Source organism: Leuciscus leuciscus, assembly GCF_965113295.1.
Source record: "Leuciscus leuciscus genome assembly, chromosome: 16".
NCBI lineage: Eukaryota > Metazoa > Chordata > Actinopteri > Cypriniformes > Leuciscidae > Leuciscus > Leuciscus leuciscus.
In genome coordinates, this window is record NC_138740.1 from 18,456,674 (window position 1) to 18,478,384 (window position 21,711).

Sequence of the window (21,711 nt, forward strand, 5' to 3'; positions counted from 1 at the left end):
CACACACACACACACACACACACACACACACACACACACACACACACACACACACACACACACACACACACACACACACACACACACACACACACACACACACACACACACACACACACACACACACACACACACACACACACACGGAACAAAGAGAACGGCACACACGGAGCAGAAAACACACGCTCGTTACTATACAAGCTGCGCGAGAATTAAACTTGATCGCAGCCGCAACAGAAAATCATTAAAACTAGGCAATTTTTTTTTTTTTTTTTTTTTTTTTTTTTAAACAATTCATTACATGCAGCTGGCTTAATGTAATGAGCATGTCAAAACCCAACTGTACAAGACATTCAGAGGGAATCAAGCCTGCACCAGGTTAAAGACTTTTCCCTCTACAGGGAAACACTGATCCACATTTTTCTGATAGACCAAACAACTAATCAATTAATCGAGGAAATATTCAACAGATTAATCGACTATGAAAATAACCCCAAATCCCTATCATTATGTTCAAGTGCATTGCATTGGAAGCCCTGGGTATAAGCCTCCCTCTCATATCTCTCTTAAATATTTTTGTTCTCTCTGTTTTGTCATTTAGTAAACTTTATAGATTTCAACCATATTATTCCTTCTTGAGTCTCTTTAACAAGAACTTCGATTAATGTATGAATTGAATAGTGATTTTGTGACCTATGATGAGGGAACAACCAGTGATACCCTTGGTAGTACCATCAAATGATAGCCTATAGCGATGTCATCAGGATACACATACACCGGTAGGCAGTGGCCCACCTTACCGGGTGATCAAGTTGTGGTCCACCAGAATTTATAGTTTACCCACCTCTTTTTTTACCACTACACCACTGCTTTGATACCATAAAATGATAACTAACAATGTTAGTTTTAATAGATTGAGAGATTTCAGGAAGCTGAATCTCACTTGATGTGCAAGTGCAAGATAGTTGAGGAAAGTCATTACAACCTGGCTGACGTCCATGCTGGAGTCACAGCTGAGGGGCCTGACTGCAGTCAGGTCATTGGTCTTTATCAGAGTGGAGATAATGCCATTCTGATCGACTTTTCGTATCATTGTTGCATCCACAAAGTACATCAGGCCATTCTTATCCAGTGCAACACCTGCATGAAAGTAAAGAACTCAAAACTTGTGCATAAAACTCATATTAAGACATGCTACAAATTGCATGAGACACGTATGACTACAACAAAGTAGGAAACATTCACCAGGTATTAAAAGGGAGGTTCAGACAGAATAATTATCTTTTATAATAATTACCTAATAATTATGATAATTTTCTTCTTCTTAAACTTCTCGTCAATGTCACAGAAATCACTCCTGACTCTTCTCAAGAATTTCACTGCGCCCTAAGTCTCTGATTTATTTCCCTTCTATTCTGATAATCCCCGGAGGAAAGGTGTTTTTAAAAGCAAAATAATTAGTAGTCTATGTGTGTAGGAGCAATGACCTGGAAAAGAGTCAGACTGCTACAGTTTGATTCACGCTGTCATGGTGATCATGTCTAGAATGCGTTTTATTCTGAGATAAGAAGGCAGAGTTGGTTTCTGAGTGCAGTCGGCTAACCTTACGATCTCTCTTTACCTTCTGTGTCATTTATTTTTCCTCACATCAGTGGGCCATGCTGGGCTTTAAGAATGATGTCTGGAGTCTAGAGAATTACAGGTTACTGAGGTTTGTGATATCGTAGAAAATGACAGCATCTGGTAACTCTCTAAGGAATTAAATGGTAACGGCTTCTAGGTTCATGGAAAATAAAAATGTGTCTCAGACTGCGTGAACTTAAGATCAATTCTGTCTCAAATGCTGATTCTGAAGAAGTTCAGGCATTTATGTCTCACTTAACTCACAGAATGAAAAGAAAATTGGTATATTTCTTAAAAACCATCACCTCTCGGGCTCATAAGGGTGGCCTCCACTGCCTTGCCTCCGTCGCCACAGCGAGCCTCATCGAATGGGACACACTGCTCTCCCGTTCCCGCCACCACCTGAGCGTTCTCCAGCAGTGGCCGCGCACCATTCAGAGAGCGTATGCGGTAGATCTGCCGGGAGTTGGTGTCTGACAGGAACAAAGAACCCGACACAGGATCCACTGCCAAGTAGTACTTATGACTTGGACTGTTGCTATGGAAATAGGGCAAATTGGGAGAATGTCTCTTAATAAAAACCTCTGACAAACAGCATGGTTACCTTGGTGAACATGATGAAATGTGAATAGTTCATTGCAGGTAAAGTAATTGGAGCTCAAAAAAGAAACCACTTTGATAAAAAAGAAAAAAAGAGTGAAATTCTGCTACATAGAATGAACTAGAAAACAGCTACAGAATAGGGCACAAGCATAGAAATCTGCACAATATGTTTTATTTTTTAAATTAGCATGCTATTTAGACAAATGATGAATATTTTTACATTAAGCATTTATTTTAATTACCTGTGTCTCAAATCTTTATTTCTTCATGGAGCAGTGAAAGAGAAGAGACAAAAAAGTATGCATCAATTGAAAAATCATTAAAATATATTATTGTAAAAGTTATTCTAGTAGTTAAAAACCTATTTATTTAATAAATGTCCTTGGTATAGTAGTGCATGATTCATCAAAGCATGTTCATCAAACTGCAATAACTATTGGCTTTGTGGTCAGCTATGGTGCTCATCATGACAGACCCGGATTTCTCTCTCTCCCTTAATTTCCTGTCTCCCTCTACTTCTGTGTCTACCAATAAAATGTCTCCAAACCCCAGAAATGACCAATAATAACAGCCCACTTTTCATGGTTCAATTCAATTCTGATGGATAAAATCAACTTTTTCAGTTTCAGGCCAACAAATTAAAACAGTTATTTAAAATTGTATATAATAATATTTCACAACATAGTATAACATATAATATATTGTGTAATTCCACACTCCAAACCAAACTAAATTAAAAAAAGCATGAAGCTTGAAGAAAAGTGTGCAAGCTTTTTCTGTCAGTGGATCATGCATTTTTTATTTAAAATTGATCTGATTCTATTTCATTTTTTAACTCCAGACACTTATTTCAGCTGAATATCGAGATGTGCTCAGTAATGCGTTACATTATAGAGGTGAAATGCATTAAAAATGCTGTATCATGTTGTCTTTAAGTGTGCATCCTATCAGCTTTACCTGAGCTCCAGTACAGCTGTGGTATTGAGGGAAGGATAGACCCTCCGCACAAAGTTAAGGTCACCCACGTACAGGTTGCCCTCTCCATCACAGGCTACGGCCACCGGCGCCAGCAGCTTGTTGCCCTCTGCCATCCCACTGCAGCTTGGGCAAGAGATGCTGCGTCTTCGACCGTTACCCATAATGCTGTTTATGATGGGCGGCTGCTGCTGGGAGAGGAAGATGTTCTCGCCGCTGCCCTTATGAAGAATTGCTGTGTGAAATAAATCAAACACTGTCACTAAATGCAATTGAGTGAGATTTCAAACATGACATATTTCTTAATGGTCTTTACACGCACAAATGTGATGCTTAAATGAAATCATCAATTTCTACACTGTGACATATTTATTGCATTTCTTGATCAAATAGCGTGAAACCAGCAGTCATTAAAGACCTCATAATCATCAATAATGAAAAATAAATAAATAATAAACTTGCTGGCCCCTTAAACACAGAATTTCACCCTAATACAGTGATGAAATTATGAGCAGTGACAAATGCGCAGAAAAAGAGCTACATTAGGCAGCGTGTTCATGTTATTTTAGTCCACTGGCATGCCCTCCATCCCTGTGTCCTTATTTAACTTCCCACTAGCCAAGCTCCAATCACAAAATCCTTCTTTTCTATAATAGTGCTTAATACCAACACTTTTTACACAGTTTGAGAAAATAAATACTTTTTTTTCTTGGAGAAGCTTATTAGGCCTTAAGCTGCAGGGACGACCTGTCTTCTTCATTGTCAAATGTATTTCACAAAAATAAGTGCCTCGTATGAAATACAACTCAGCACAGTGTAATTAGTCTTATCAAGGAGGGTTTATTTGTTGTTGCGTGTTTCCACCTTATAATTCAGGAATGGGCAATGTGGTCCACTGAGTTTAGCTCCATTCATAATCAAACACACCTATAACTTAAGTCTTCAGGTCATTCAGGATTACATGAAAACTACAGACAACAGTTTGAGTAGGGATGGAGCTAAACTTTTTAGTACAGGGGCCTTCAAGGAACCATCCATGTTCTAATTATTCTCATATCATGGGCCCTCTTAACCTGTAAATATATCAGTCATTAGAACGCCATAGGGTTCTCCTGACACTTATCAATGTGTATTTTTGTTAAACTGCAACATATTATGCAAGATTTTGTTTTATTTTATTCACATGCATTATGGGTGTATGCAGAGCCGATCCGCCCTATACGCACACTACGCAAGCTGCGTAGGGCCCCGCAAATTACTCAAGGCCCCGCCTCCCCCTCGTGTCAAAGCGCGTCAATCAAAGATTACAACATCGTTGAAACGTGAGAAAATGAAGCGGACGTATCCTTCTGGTCACGAAGAAAGAGGAAAAAACACTATGCGAGTGAATTGTGGGAACAGCAATCAGGTAGACTGAGTTTGCTTGTTTATAAACTGCAGCTGGGAAAAGATAACCGCGTCGCACGTTAACATGCGTTCATATGCGCGTGCACGAAATGAAACGCGCACTTTCCAAAATAAACTACAATAGCGGGATGACAATCCTCATTGTAGGCGTAGGCACACATACTTTTAAAACAAGACAATGATCATCTACTCTCCAAGTCAAGGTTAAGTTACAACTCTGCCATGCCAGATGGAAAACAATGTATTGGCTTTATAGTCTATATTGCAATTAAGATGCTGATTGACTGGACATACTGGTCAATATGGATGCACATCCCTCAGTAAATAATAACCTTCAAGTATTAAGTATTGCTGTTATCATTTAAAACACAGTGACATGCTGTGGCAATTTTAGCTACTTTTATTCATTCACAGCACAGGATGCATTTGTGATTTCAAGAATTCAATTTGTTCTATTTGAAGTGTGAATACTTAATATTTTACTAGTAACACTGTCTATTTCTGATATCAGGAATTACCTTTATTATATTACCTTTATAATATTATTACTCAGCAAGTAAACAAAAGCGTAAATATCTACGTAATAAAATACAAATTCTGATATTGGGGTTCCAATCATGCACTGAACCTTGATTAATTAACAAGGTTAATTCTTCACTGTTTTCCAGCTGTATTTACAGTTTTATCTTTGCTTTTGTTGTCAGGATTAGTAACTTGCCATTTTGTGACATTTGGAGTTCATTTTCTATCAAATGTTATTGGCATTGTGTATTGTCTACAAGTATTGAGGTCTCTGCATTCACATTATGCTTAACATCTGACATGTAGATATGGTGTCTCGCAAAAATATCTGTAGTATAAAGTACATGGATTTCCCAAGTAAAGCACATACCATAAATGTGTGGTATAATTTAATATTATATTGTTTGAGTGAAATGTAATGCAAAGGAAATTTCAACTAAATTGATACTACCCAACCTTTTACTAGCCAAGTTAAAATACTTTCACCTAACTTAGTTAAGTAACGTATACTTAATTCCATATGTGAAATTAACTTAAAAAATATGCGTGTGAAATAAAAAAAAAGAAGTAAATTTTACTTATTGTTTATTTAGTGTGAGTCAGGTAGGAGGGCCCCTTAATTTTTTTTTGCTTAGGGCCCCAGGGAGGTCAGGATCGGCTCTGGGTGTATGTGTGAGACGGCCAATTCACAAAGAAATATCGTTGCTGTGTTTGGGATGCCTATTTTGAACTTGGGTACTTGGCGAGGAGATTTATGCACACATATGTCTGTAAAATAATTATTTTTATTGTGTTTCTTTTTTCATAAATATGTATAAAATATTTTTCGTTAAGCTGACACTGTATGTTTTGTCCACCCTACCATTACATATTAAATGTGTAAACCTAAAAAAAACTATGGCTGTCAGTTCTCATGATTTCTGATCAGTCTTCAAAATACAAAACGAAACAGTATTAATGTACAATTTGAGAATTTGAACTAAATGAATTTTATTTTTTTATAATTTTATTTTAAATTCTTCTGCAGACTCTCTTGGAGCTCCCAGCAAGAATTCTGAACCCTAATGTACCACCCAAAATGCCACAGTAACCCTGTTTTGGACTTTTGTGTATAGCTGATTTCAAAACGTCCAGTAACAGTCCAATAACAAGTCCCACAATTAATGTATTTCCATGGCTGATCATTGATGTCATTTGTGAGTTCTCCTGCCTTTTCCTATCGAGCAGATTAACTTTTGTTTGAATGGGTTTCAGTATCGTACCACTGCGGACGTTCAGCATGTGGTGTTTGTCAAAAGACCAGCCGCCCAAGTTTGAGGGGTTGAGCTCATATCCCTGCAGCACAGCTGTCCTCTTCTCCCACAGGATCTGACTGGGACATGTCTCATACTCGTACCCCACAGACACTAAAGAGAAAGATTGACAGATTGAAAGAGGGATAGGTGAAGAAATGTGAAGAATGAAGGAGAAAATGACAGAGAGGGAAGACACTTAGAGGAAGAGCAAAGCTGTACTATCTTAATTATACACTCCATCACCGAGCGGGGACATAACAATTCATTAGCTCACAAGAGGAACTTGCCGCTGGCATTCACAATAATGGATGAGAGACAGACAGTCTCATTAAACTGAAACTATCTGTGGTTTGGAGCTCAAATTAAGAGAAGACACTGGGGAACAGACAAAGGCGTAGACAAGAAACAAGATAACAGCTGAAATACACCTGTTCCCATGACTCCATATATCACTTACCCAAAGCCTCGGTCAGGCCATGGACCCTCTGCCTGTAGGCATCAGTCTTGTCCCAGATATAAGTGTATGCCAGGTTAGGAGAGGCATGGAACCATTTCTGGAGGAGATGGCCCTCCACGGACACCATCAGGTGCACTTTGGCCAGGCTGAGAGGCACAAGAGCTGGAGTCATAATCACCTTAAGCAGCGAGAGGTAGCCTGAGGTCCTGGAGCTCAGATAGCAAAGTTTAAGGCTAGTGCCGGGAATTTCCACCTGCTCGTGAAGGACCTAGACAGAGAGAGAAAGGAAAAAGTAATGCCAGGAATCAAAAATTCTTGCAGCTGCCATCAGTCTTGAAAAACGGCCTAAGAAAGGAGATAAAAGAGATGGAAAGTGAGCAGCTGAGAGAAACTGTAATTGCGAGAAGGTATGAGAAAGTAAATGGGTCAAAGGGAGTGAAAACGGAGAGTGAGTGAAGAGAGTGAAGAGGAAGAGTAATAGAGAATATAAAATGCAAATAAAAAGCCAACAGAAGAGTGTAATGACCTACACGAACATGACAGAAATTAGATGTTATTAGATCGGTGTTGAATGTGGCACCTGGCTCTCAGGGAGGATGTGTCTCTCTGAAGGGTTGGAGCTGAAGAAGGAGGACAGTGGGGAGGGAAGCACCACAGGATCGGGCCTGACAAAACCACTCAGGTCACATCTGGCTGTGGTTTTCTCTTCTGTTTGTAGCACCAGAGTGTCCATTGCGTAGAAGCGATTCCAGGGCAGCCACACTGTCCGCTCCTGACTCAGAAACGGAGCCCGCTCGAACCGCAAAGTAAGAGAGCCTCCGCCGTTGGCCACCAGATCAAAACTAGGGAGAACCGGCACAGGAAACATACTTCAGCACATATTCAATAGCAAAAGGGGTTCAAATAAATTGAAGTTACTCACGTGCCATCCTGGCGGGTCATGGTGTGACCATAGTAAGGGTAATTCACAAAGGTCACGTTGACACCCACCAAAGGAGTGCCATCTGAGGTCAAAACCTGACCTCGAATTAGAGATGCCAGGCTGCAATCACGCACACAAATACAAAAAGTAATATTAGAATTAGAGATTGTGAATTAGAATTAGAATTAGAATTAGAAACCATGTCTTTAGTCCATCAAAGGACAGGGCAGATGAGGTACCTGGCATTGAAGGGGTTGATTCCTGGGATGATGTGAGTGCTGTCTTTACCCACAAGCATCTTGATTCTGTCATAAAAGGAAGGGACTTTCTGGACCTCTGATTGGCTCTGCTGAATGACCTGGAGCGGGTCACGTGATCCACGGCACAGAGGATTGGTCACACAAGAGATCTGCGTGCAGCAGTCCGGATCCATGCAGTCAACAAGACCATCTGAGTGGAAAAGATGTCACCACATGTCATAAAAACTTTAGATCTGTAACATGCATTAGCAGTGAGACACATTCATTTTTTATGAAAATAAACCCACACTAGAGTTGTCACGATACCAAAAATTCATTTCTTAATAGAAATGCCAGTGTTAATATCTCAATATCTACTAAATATATTTTTGTATATATTTTAGCAGAATTTTTTGCATTTTTGCTGAAAATGTGCTCAGTAAGATTTCTTTGAAAGAAATTATTTTATTCAGCGAAGATACATTCAATTAATTAGTTACAGTAAATGCATTTATAATGTCTATTCCAATTAAATTCTGTTCTTTTCTATTAATCAATGAATCCTAAAAAAAATACTGTTTCCACAAAAAAATAAAGCAGCACAACAGTTTTCAACATTGATAATAATAAGAAATGTTTCTTGAGCAGCAAATCAGCATATTACAATGATTTCTGAAGGATTATGTGACACTGAAGACTGGAGTAATGATGATGAAAACTCAGCTTCACTATCACAGAAATAAACTACATTTTAAAATATAATAAAATAGAAAATAGTTATTTTAAATTGTTCACAACCTTATTGTTTTTGATATATTCAAATAAATGCAGCCTTGGTGAGCATAAAAAAACATATTTCATTAACATTAAAACAAATTGTACTGAGACCAAACCATAGTCAATGTCTAATGTACAGATACTATATTTTGACATGATTTTTTCGTCTCACCTGTTTGCATTAAAATAACCTTCTGAATTTACATTCATATTTCTTAATGATAATAATTGTTTAATTGAAAGTGTGCAGCTGCATTTTACCAAAGTACTGAATTTAGTTTGTACTTAATATTATCAATACTATAGTAGCCTACTATAATAATAAAAAATCTAGTATTGACTTGGTTCCAGAAGTACCAGCACATTTGACATCCCAAGCACACAAAGTTTCATGATTTCAGAGTGGCAGATGGTTTAAAGCGACTTCTGAAGTCTCTCTGTTCGGCTGCCATCTTATTCTCAGAGTGTGTACTTTTGATGAACCCTTCTCAGTTCAAAACCCAGCACTGCTTTGAAGTCAAGAGAGGGAGACTAATAATGTGATTAGAAAAAAAAAAAACATAATGAGCTCAAATGCTGAATTTCTTATCATTATGGAAATTAAATTGAACAAATATATTTATTTTTCCCTATTGTGGTAATGAGCCCAGCTGATTGAAATGATCATTGAATCAAATGATGCTAGTTCCGCTCTCTCTACCCCGGGTTTTACTTTTAGAGAACTTACATCAAAGTCACAGAGGGCATCGCTCACACCCCTGAGAGCTTCCCTTCTCGTTTCATCTTTCTCTCTGTCTCTTCCCGTCTCTTACTGGCTGCATATCGCAGTGCACTGTACAGGTACATGCACACCCTTTCAACCCTTCTCCTTAAATGGGTCTTTCTTGATCCGGAACAAACTCGCAGCAAGCGCCTGTTGCCAGAGACTTTTGCTCCATGTTGTTTTGCCTGGTGCTCTCTGATCTTTGAAACCACAATGAAGTAACCCCCAAACGAAGGGCAAACAAAAGAGAGAGAAGAAAAAAAGCAGGAAGTTGTGAATCCTGGAGGACGCTTTTCTTTGTGCTGCTTGTGTCTGGGATAGACTGAACATTGCCTTCAAACGTCTGCTTTAAGAAGTATTTTGTAATCATCTTTAAAATTTAAGCCACAAGAAGTACAATTAAGATTAAATAAATTGCATTACAGCAAATTAAGTTACATTAAATCACACGTTTGATGGTCTAGCAGACATTGAGATTCCTAACCCCCTTCCCCCTTCTATATATAATTTTCTCTCCCTATTCTAATATGAAAGAATATTTAGATTAAAGGGCCTAAAGTATTTTCACATGCTCTAAGACTAATGTGACAACAATGTGATACCAATGGTTAGGGGTTTGTTCAAACACCTGCATGTTTGCCGGGCCATGTATATAAGAGAGTGAGAGAACAATAAAGAGAATACAATGCAGAGAACATGAAAACATTTTAAAACAAGACACAACAAAGAGCTCCATCTAAAAGCCCCTCTGTGCTGTTTATTGGTCTAGGGGAGACACTCAGTGCTTAGGGCTGACTCTGAACATCCACCCGTTATATAATCATTCTGCCTTGCGGTAGTTTCAAATCCCTCACTCTGCCAGCCAACAGACGCATCACCTTTTCATACGGTTGACTGGAGCAGCTCTATCTTTTTTGGGGGGGGAAATCTCAGAGTAAAATCCATTCTTTATGAGTGGGGAGAGGATGGCAAGGCATCAATTCTTTTAGAGCAGGGTTTCAAAAACTGGGATTTGTGAGGGAGCTGGGAGTTTATGAAAAGCTAATAATGAATAAAATAATAATAATAATAATAATAATATAATATTTAAATATACATTAGTTATTTGAAATAGTTTATTTGTCGTCCTGCTGACCATTAAATCAGAGAACCATGAACATGTGAATGTATTGTTAAGTTGTTGTAATTTTAACCCAAACTATCTAAAAAACGATCTAACCTAAAAAGAAATTTGCAAAAAGGTTTGGGAATTCGGGCTGCAGGATGACTTAAACGTATTTAAATAAATGCATTATTATTCGTATGTAAAAAAGAATCTAACTCTAATAAAAAAATAAAAAAATAAAAACATTTGAGCTTTTATTGAAGAACATACAATTCTAGAAGCTTCCAGAATTACAAAATGAATTGTGTTTTTTTGTTATTGTAATTTGATATATCAATACTTCCAGTTCCACAACAACAAGGCCTTTGCAGTAGTGAGATAATAACGGTCCTATCTTATCAGTTTAGCATTTTCCCCATCAAGTTTTGACAGATATGATGCAAATTAGGCCAAATGGGAAAGAAACAATTTCTGCATTCATCATGCATTTCTTACCTCCTTCATTGTCCTTATTGTCATTGCAGGAGGTCTCCATGGCAACACTGCAGCCTGGCCCTCTCCAGCCAGTGTGACACTCACAGTGCCAGCTGTTCTGACCCATGATGCATTGCCCATTCCCATTGCACAGCCCTGGACAACCATCTGAAAGAGGAGAGAGAGAGAGAGATATATTGATCAATTGAGTGATTATATTGGATTTGAGATGATTTAGTTTGATGCCTATTAAAAACACAAGGAGAAATGTTACTCGCCACTTAAAACTCACTACCATACTGACTGTCAGACAAACTCCTGATGGACATCTATTATCAATGAACGCAAGCGAAACCATTATGAATGACTTTGGTTTGACTGCTGCATTTTGAATGGTGAATTCAGCGTCAAGATGTGTTGTGTGCTCAGAATCCATCAGCTATAATTGTCTGAAAACAATGATTTGAAAACGGTGGTAGAGAGGGAGAACTGTCCTCATTAGCATGAAAACAAGCATACTAATACATGCAACCAAAGTGGCATCTGTTAGTATTCTTTTTCTAGCTAGACTCCACAGTTCAACAAGTCATTTAACATACTTATAGATGCGGATCACACAGTGAAAACTTTGTCCTTTGCTCGGAATGTGATTATAAAACAATGGCAACACACACAAACATAAGCATACACACAAATATGTTTATGTATCATGCGCAGATGCAAACATGAGCAAATTAATCAAGACCAAACAACAAAACAGCGGCTGAAAAGTCTTTGAAAAAGTCACAGAACCGAGGGAAATGCCTTTGACTAGCTCAAAGCTTCAAAGCAGAATAAGAGCATGTGTGTGCTTGTGTGTGTGTGTTTACCGATTGTGCAGTGTTCTCCGTTCCATCCCTGTTCACACTGGCACTTGCCATCCCTGCAGGTCCCATGTTTCACACACTGTGGGTTACACAGTCTCTGGTCACAGCTTGTGCCTGTCCAGCCCTCCTCGCAGTGGCAAACGCCCCCGACACACACACCATGACTCCCACAATCTGCTGAACACACCTCTGGAGATAGAGAGAGAGAGGCAGGGAGAGTTGTTTTTACATTTGTTTTTCATCTCGTATATTTATCTTTATTTTATTTCTTCTTAATTAATTGAATTATTATTGTTTCTTTCAAATGTAAGCAATTTGCAGTTTTATTCTGTTATTTTAATTAATTGCTATTTGGCTTTGCACTGTTTTAATGATCTGCAGCAAAGCTGCAAATGCTTTGGCGACGTAAATAATTACATTGCCAAAAAATAACACAAATGATTGTACTGAATGCCATTTATGTCAGTATCACACAAAAATAGCTGTATTATTGAGTACTACCACAATTACTGAGTCAGTAAGAGTTCTTAAAATAAATGATGACTTTTATTCAGCAAGGATGCATTAAATTGACCAAAAGTGACATAAAAATGATTATTATGTTATAATTATTATGTTAAATAGTATAATGCTACATCTATTTCAAATAAATGCTGTTCTTTTGAACCTATTCATCAAAAAATCCTGAAAAATCCTTGCTCACCATAAAAGACTTTATAAAATTTTTTATCAAAATTTAAAATTAATAATAAACATTTCAAAAATTGTACCGACCCCAAACTTTTGCATTACATTTTTACCTACAAAATATTTGTAAACATGCATGTTTGAGCACAAAAAATATATATATTTTTAAATATTTAATTTATTTATTTATAAATAAATATTTTATTCGCTAATCACCCACAATCCAGTTCAACAGATCTAGAGAACTTTCTGTGCTGGTTGCGGCATGCATATTTTAACCAAGTTAATGTCATTATTAAATTAATCTCCTTTATGTAAATTAGAATTAGAATGATTGGTAACACTTTAAAGCCTTTATGTATAATGCATTATAAAAGTATTTAAAAGCCAGTATTTTAATGCATTAATTATGCCTTGTAATGCATGTTATAATGCATTGTATGGTCTCATCAATAATTGTAACCAAAGTTATAATATATTATAATATACCATTAGAAAGTATAATGCATAAATGTATAATATATAATGCATTTTAATGCATTAAAACGCAATATGATTTTTTATTTAAAAAAAATATATATAGTGCATTATGATGTAGATTATGAATATCTTTATAATGCATTATAGTTAAAGGCTTTTACCGAATACTGAATATATATATATAAAAAAACTAATTATTATTATAATATTTTATTTATGAAGCTTATTTTGGATTGCACCTTATCCACACAAGTTTGAATTGCGTCCACCAATTTTTTGAGGTGTGTCTTATTTACATATGAATCTGGTGCTAAAACAGCACACGCAGCAAGTGCAAATAAACAATGCTATCAGCGAGCGCAATTCATGCTTAGTGAACCCCCGCCAGATGACGAAAATGAAAGATTGGAATACATCGCAGCACAGCTTGAGAAGAGAGCAAGTGAGGAGGTGGAAATGGCTGATGGGAACGAACCCGTGGAGCAGTCAGGGCCCATCCAGTTGGGGTCACAGCTGCAGAGGCCCGTGTCGGGGCTGTAGACTCCGTGGCCGTTGCACTGATCCGGGCACTGGGCTCTGGACACATCACATAGAGGCCCAGACCAGCCCGGTTTACAGTGGCACTGACCGGACACGCAGCTGCCATGTCCAGAACACGTGGGGTCAAGACAATCCACTGCAGAGAAAGAAACAGAGCGTTTGAAAAAGATTTTTTTTCTCTCATTCTCTTTTTTTCTTTTCGCTTTCCTCCTCATCTTTCACTTCTCCTTCCTAAACTCACCTCTGGGATCTCAACACTTTCAGAAACCAGCTGCTCATATGAACATGCACTCAGAGACTCCGTTTCTGCCCAATTTCTTAAAAGCCCGATCAATAGAATGGATTTCATCACTTTAATAAAGTTTACTATGCTTGTATCAGCACGCTTTTATAGCAGACATTTGAAATCTGAGATTCTCAGAGGAAGAGTTTTTTTCCGTGAGTGCTGAAACAAGTTTTGAAAATGAGAAGCTGTAGACATGCTCATTTACCTTCCTCGCAGGACTCGCCACGGTAACCCGCTTCACAGGTGCAGCTGCCCTGGGCGCAGGTCCCGTGACCGCCACAGCTGGGGTCGACGCACTGGCTCTGGGGCACGTCACACTCCAGCCCCTTCCAGCCGCTGTAGCACATGCACACACCCTTGCTGTACTGCCCGTTCCCACTGCACAGCACGGGACAAGCCACTGCAATGGAGACAGAACCAAAGGATGCAGGAGGGAAAACAAATGAGGGAGTGAGGGAAGGACAGAAGACGAGGATGTTTGAGAGGAATTAGTGAAAACCAGCTTCATTAAGAGAAGTTCAGGTATGAAATGTAAGATAAGATAAGAGAAAAATGAAGCATAGAGTTAATTCAAACAAATCCACTGAACTGTTTGAAAACACCTCAAACCGTGCGTCAAGGGCTGTGAATCCCCAAATCAGAATAAATAAATAACTCATTTAATGTGATTGTTTTCTGGCAATAATCAAATGCAGTCTCCTGAACTGTCCTGACATATATGTGGACTTGGGATGTTTTAGTGAACTGGCTTGTTCAGATGAACAAGATTGAAAAGAAAAGAAATGATTAATCAATTCCAGTCTATATGTAGAATAAACTCCATGGCAGAATGTTCCATCTTTTATATTGAAATACATAAATTGATCTCTTAAGTTTAATGTCACCCCAATCAAAAGACATTCATTAAAAACCCTCATTGTTTTTACTGCTGAGATTAAATTATATTATAATCTGAAATATTACTACAATTTAAAATAATTGTTTTTAAAATTGTTGTAAAATAGCTTGTTTTCTATTTTAATATATTTTAAAATGTAATTTATTCGTTTGATGGATCATTATTCCAGTCTCTCAGAAAAATATTCATTTGGTGCTCAAGAAACATTTCTTATTATTATCAATGTTGAAAAGAGTTGTACTGCTTAATTTTATTGTGTGAAAACCATGATGCAGTTTTTTAGGATTCTTTGATGAAAGTTTAAAAGGACAGCATATATTTAAAATAGAAATCTTTTGTAACTTTTTGTGATCAATTTAATGAAGCCTTGTTGATTTTTTAATGAATCAGTTAAAAAAATAAATAAAAAATAAAAAATAAAAAGTAAATCTAAAAAAGTAAATTGTTCAGATGAACCAGATTAAAGAATAATAATGTCCTGTGTAGAATCAAACCTCTGGTGGAATTTCGTATATATTTTATATTGGAAAATAAAAGTAAATTTCTTTCTTCAAGTTTAATGTCACCCTAATCAAGATAAAAAATGAATCATTTTAATTTTTTTGCTTTTGTGCCAGAATATACTGCTGAGATTAAATTAGAAATTTTACATTCTGATATTATCAAATTATATAATTTGAAACATACCATGTATTTCCACCTAAAAAGTTACACTGTAGTTAAGCTAATTTTACCTTTTTGCAAAAAAAAAAAAAAAAAAAAAATAGCCTGACTTTTAACTAAATAAAGTAGCTTGTAACTTAACAAGGTACTCTTTCTTTGATAGTTTCTCCAACATTAGCCTGCATATACTCAAGCTGAGCAGAAACTTATTAGAAAATCTTAAAGTTTACCATGAAAACTTGCCTGTGAATGAATATAGAAAAAGAAGGAAAGAATCATGCCTCGCTCTTTTCCGTCGCAGGGTTCGCTATTCGGCATAAACGCTGCATGATCTCTCTGTATATAGTAATAAGAAAGACTATGCCATGTGTAATTAAGGTAGCGCGCTTCAAAGCCAATATAAACAGTGCTCCCTGCTACTCTGAAGAGACAGCATCGACAGTAATAAACTAGCCGTATATAGCCTCAGGTGAGCTCACACATATTTCTCTTTACGAAGCCTCCACGGAGAGCACTTCATCACTCAAAAAGATTTGTCTGGCACAGTAATGCCAACAAACCCATTAGACATTTTGGCATAAATGAGACGGGATTAATCAGGGATGTTGTAATTCATCCGTCTGGATCTCAGCGTGATGTGACAGTGTCATGGAGCCGTTTCGACAAATGTCCAGAGCTTATGTACACTGACGATCTCATGACAAATTTTGAGCTCGAGGGAAAATTCTGCTGCTGGGAAACACAGCTTCAGAATCAAACATGTAGAAAGTCATATTTATATATGACTTGTGCAACTTATGGCAAATTGCACATAAATACTTGATATAGCTTGATATTACTTAGTTTACATATTAGTGTTGTCGCGATACTGGAATTTCTAACTTCAATACGATACCTTGAAAAATATTGATATTCAATGACATTTTCGATATACCACAGGGAAAACTGTCATACATCCCATCATACAAATTATTTGTTTTTTATCTTTTATCTATAATTTGGTTAATTTTGTTGTAATAGCTTAAACACTGCACAGGGATGCTTTATTTGAATAACTGAACTAGATAAAATAAAAAATAAAAATTAAAAAATTGCAAATGATAGCACAAATAAATACAATAGAATAAAGAGACAAATTAAATAAACATGGCTTTAAGTTTTACAGGTGGGTCAAACAGTAGTATTCAGGTAAAAAATACTACAGATATGAAAGTAATTAAATGTAAAATAACACTGGATAGTTTTCATTGTAAAACAATAAATACATATTAACGCTCACAATTAAAGTTACAAAAGTTCAGTCAAGAGCAGCGAGTGATTTTCTACATGTCTTTTGTTCTTTGATTAACATTAGCATGTTTATTAGGCTGCTGTCACTTTAAAAGCTTATGCACAGATCACATATACTGTATAAAATCCTGAATAAAAGCTTGAGTGAGTGACATCTTCTGTTTTGTCATCAGTAAGACATTACAACACGTTTCATTTTATTTAAAACAACACTGCAAAAGGATAATAAATGATGAACAGACAATATATGACAGTGTGACAAACAGTGGTATATTCATTCATAATTCCGTTTACACGAAACCCTGTAAGTCATCCTTTGTCAATTATAACTGTGCTAACTCTACTTCAACTTTAGTACTTAAACTTTATTTGCCACAACAAAGACTTATAAAGCGTTTTTAGAATGCATAAATGTTTCACATAGTTGGCAAATGTTTCTATGTAACTATGTAACAAGATATTTTTCAACATCAGAAGTTTTCAAAACAATTCCATATGTGTAATTGCGGGAAAACTTAAAATGATTTTTTATACGCAAACTGTTACCCAATCATATAAGTAGGCGTTTACTTCCAAGTCTTGAATGCTACACACCCATCAAAATGAAGTGTTTGAAAAAGAGGGTCAAAATCAGTATAGGTTTTTTTTGTTATAATCTTGATAACATTATAAGTGGACCTTATAAAAAAATGCAGTTCATGACCCCTTTAAAAATAATGCCACAATATGAAAAAATCTTAATTGTCATAATAAATATAAACTATATAATTTATTTGCATTTATAACTGTGAAAGCGACGTGTTATTTACTGCACAAAATGTTTTTACACAACACAACTTACCAAATTCAGAATCAAACATGTATTCACTATACTTTTAGTAAGACTACTAAAAAATATATTTTGACAAATGCTGCAATGTGAAACACCATTTTTAATGTAAACACTCCTGCAGTGTGACAGTAAACGGTACCTTTGGAGCAGTCCGTGCCGTGGAACCCTGGGAAGCAATGACACGCTCCTGACATGCACTCTCCGTTGCCATGGCAATTCTGCGGGCACTCTTCCACTGAGTCTGAGACGACACATAAGAGACGCACGCATTTTACAACCCTCACTTATTAATGAGGGACAGTTGAATGTAGAAAACCTTTTAAACGCTGTTGTCTGACAGAAGAAAGCGAGTCATAAAACTATGAACTGTCTTGCATTTTGTGAGATAATCTTTTACACAGCATGGTGCAACGTGAACTTTCAGTCAGTCATTGACAGTTCAGTGGCAATGTGTGAATTACTGTGACACATTTCACCAAAGCCTTATGGGAAATATAACACTATGACTGTGGCGAAGCTAAAATAAATTATGCTTTTCAAATCATCAGTAGCCATCAACCGAATGTCACATACACACATTAATACAGAATGTGATTATTTGATCTCAAGATCTAAGAGACCTCAAGAGCACATTGTGTGTGTGTGTGTTACTCCTCAAACTGAATAGTTAAGCATACATACTGTTTTGAATATAGTGGACCCAAAAAAATATTTGGACACTTGAGCCACACTTAAAAATTAATGGATGTCATTCTATTAGATAAATATCAAAGTGGCATCTGCAAACAAATCATGGTCCATCATTTTCTACAAACTAATTTGACTTTTCAGAATAATTTTTTTGCAGTGACTTGTAAACAACTGATCTCAAGGTTATTTTGAGTGGATGTTTGAAATTGGATCTCCTCAAGTTCACCCAGGTGTCCTAAGAGAGTAAGCATAGGTGTGGTTCTTAACATGTTACTCTAATGTTTGACAACCAGAAAGTGTGCAAATACTTTTTAGTATTTTTTTGTTCTTAAAAAAAAAAACCTCTTTTGATAAACAAAGATTTATACTGTTCAAACTGTATATTCTATATACTTTTTGCCCTAAACCTACCCCTAATCCTTACTTATGTATTTTAACAACGTAATTCAAATTGACAGCATTTATTTATTTAAGTGGTTATGTTTAGCTTTGGAGATAGGCTTAATGTATTTGTAAACATTTGAATGAACTCAATAATAATGGAATTATTGTCTAATAAAGGTTGGTTTAAAGCACTTAATTAATGTCATTTCCCCACCTTTCCATGACCTATTTATGAACTATTTACAGTTAATATGTTGTTAACAAAGCATTATCTAACTCTTTACATATAAGCTAATTAAACAATAACACTTTGCTAATTACAGTGACATTGAATGAAGAACTCACTATTTGTATATAGTCTATTAATGTATTAACTGTTTATAATCTATCAATTAACTATTTGCATTATTACACTATACTTGTTATAAAGTGTTACCAACATTTCTTATTATTATCAATATTGCAAGCAAATTTTCTCCTTAAATTTGGATTATTTAATGAATAGAAAGTTCAAAAGAAAAGCATTTCTATTCTATTGAATTTTTTTGTAATGTAAAACAATGTAACAAAGAAAAAGTCTTGACTGCCTCTTTTGATCAATTTGCTGAATAAAACAGTTGATTAAAAAAATAAAATAAAATAAAAACCCTAATCAGTAGTGTGTATTAAATACATAAAAAAATATATTTACAAACCCAATTCGAAACATATTCATATTTGGTTGTAAATCTGATTAATATACGATTTTTTATGTTTTTTGTTGTTGGTTTTTTTTAGATAATGTGGGACACAATTCCTATGCATTTTCACTCATTCTTTGTACATATATTGAAGCATACAACAGTTGCTATGTTCAGAATTTTGAAAGAGTGAACAAGAGAGCAGTTTATGCGTGAATATTTAAACACAATATATACAGTACATGAATATGTAAAATACAGCAATGCCTCCTATACGCTTCAGGAGTTCTGCATTTTACAGACAGGAGGTCAAATTTCCACTTTTCCATCCTTCACTGACAGCTCCTCTCAGCTGTTGTAGAAGAAAGCCTCGAAGTTGGCATTGCGCTTATGCGAAGTCATCACTATGGCAACCTTTGTGGATATAGTGGATATTGACTAAACTGCCAGGACAAACATTTTTCAGTGCTGACTTTTATTTTACAAATACAACGATTCCTTGTGTGGCCTTAAGAAATGTAAGTGAAAGCCAGTGTTGGGCAAGCTACTTGGAAAAAGTAGTGAGCTAAGCTAGCAGTTACTCTACATTAAATGTAGCTTCACTACACTGAAGCTACCACCCTGGGAATGTAACAAGCTAAGCTACAGCAATATGGCAAAAGTAGTTTACTACATCTAAGCTATTTTTAAATATATATATTTTTTTTTTTTTTAACATTCGCTGTATTACATTTTCTACATTGGCACAAAGAAAAACTCCAACAAAATTCACTTTGCGGATACAGTGTGCAGTAATATTCTTACTTATGTAAACAATTTATAATATAATTTAACACAGGTAATGATATAGGGGAGAAAAAAGAAGAGGGAAAAAAAACGTTGGGGGGAGGTAGTAGTAGTAGTAGTGGGGTTGGTTCAATTATTGCTGTCTTATTAAAATAATTAATAAAGGGTTTCCATACTACATAAAAATGTGTCTTTTAAGGAAAATCTAATCTTTTCGAGTTGAAGGTGGTGCATAACATCTCTAATCAGGGCAGAGCAGTGAGGTGGATTTTTTTGTTTCCAGTTGAGCAAAATCAATCTACGTGCTAAGAGTATGACAACTCCAAGCACAATACACTGTTTTTTAGACAGCTCCACATTGTCACTACTGACATAAAAAATAGCCATAAAAGGGTCTGGATCTAGTGGTTTTCCCAACACCTTTGACAGTAATTGAAAAACTGAAATCCAATAACTACGAATATTAGGACACTTTCAAAACATATGTCCTAGTGATGCTGATGTTTGACTGCATCTATCGCATATTGGGTTCACAGAAGAGAACATCCTAGAGAGCTTTAGTTTAGACAGAGGAAGTCTATGTAAGATCTTGAATTGTATTAAACCGTGTCTAATACACTAAAATGTAATTTTTATATTGAACCAACTTCATTCCAAGTCAATGCTCTCTCAGTGATCAATAAAACTGTCAGTCAAACAGATGGGCAGGCATAATTTGTCAGTTCAATTGTTAATTCAACAACTTTTCCAAACTAATTTGGCGACAAAAAAACTAAAACAAAACCATAACTATATAAAACCATATAACTACACTGAAAAAAATTATTAACGCAACACTTTTTTTTTTTTTCATGAGCTGAACTCAAAGATTTAATACTTTTTCTATGTACACAAAAGGCCTATTTCTCTCAAATATTGTTCACAAATCTGTCTAAATCTGTGTAAGTGAGCACTTCTCCTTTTCCGAGATAATCCATCCACCTCACAGGTGTGGCATATCAAGATGCTGATTAGACAGCATCAAAGAATTTCTGCACAAACTGTCAGAAACCGTCTTAGGGAAGCTCATCTGCATGCTCGTCGTCCTCATCGGGGTCTCGACCTGACTGCAGTTCGTCGTCGTAACTGACTTGAGTGGGCAAATGCGCACATTCGATGCCGTCTGGCACTTTGGAAAGGTGTTCTCTTCAAGGATGAATCCTGGTTTTCATTGTACAGGGCAGATGGCAGACAGCGTGTATGGCGTTGTGTGGGAGAGCGGTTTGCTGATGTCAACGTTGTGGATCGAGTGGCCCATGGTGGCAGTGGGGTTATGGTATGGGCAGGCGTATGTTATGGACAACGAACACAGGTGCATTTTATTGATGGCATTTTGAATGCACAGAGATACCGTGATGAGATCCTGAGGCCCATTGTTGTGCCATTCATCCACGACCATCACCTCATGTTGCAGTATGATAATGCACA

At 36.4% G+C, this 21,711-nt stretch overlaps 1 protein-coding gene across 5 annotated transcripts in view; it reads right to left on the minus strand.

Moving 5' to 3' along the window:
- Positions 1-21,711, minus strand: part of tenm2b (teneurin transmembrane protein 2b) — a 349,866-nt gene that overhangs the window by 11,428 nt on the left and 316,727 nt on the right. For all 5 annotated transcript variants that reach the window (XM_082140873.1, XM_082140876.1, XM_082140874.1 and 2 more), the window contains 14 exons: positions 17,844-17,945; positions 14,227-14,421; positions 13,671-13,871; positions 12,032-12,217; positions 11,184-11,330; positions 8,044-8,254; positions 7,805-7,924; positions 7,463-7,724; positions 6,883-7,150; positions 6,393-6,536; positions 3,184-3,436; positions 2,469-2,489; positions 1,929-2,161; positions 986-1,140 (listed from right to left, as the gene is read on the minus strand). In XM_082140873.1, the coding sequence (XP_081996999.1) occupies positions 986-1,140; positions 1,929-2,161; positions 2,469-2,489; positions 3,184-3,436; positions 6,393-6,536; positions 6,883-7,150; positions 7,463-7,724; positions 7,805-7,924; positions 8,044-8,254; positions 11,184-11,330; positions 12,032-12,217; positions 13,671-13,871; positions 14,227-14,421; positions 17,844-17,945 (2,498 nt within the window). The remainder of the gene's footprint in view (positions 1-985; positions 1,141-1,928; positions 2,162-2,468; positions 2,490-3,183; positions 3,437-6,392; positions 6,537-6,882; positions 7,151-7,462; positions 7,725-7,804; positions 7,925-8,043; positions 8,255-11,183; positions 11,331-12,031; positions 12,218-13,670; positions 13,872-14,226; positions 14,422-17,843; positions 17,946-21,711) is intronic.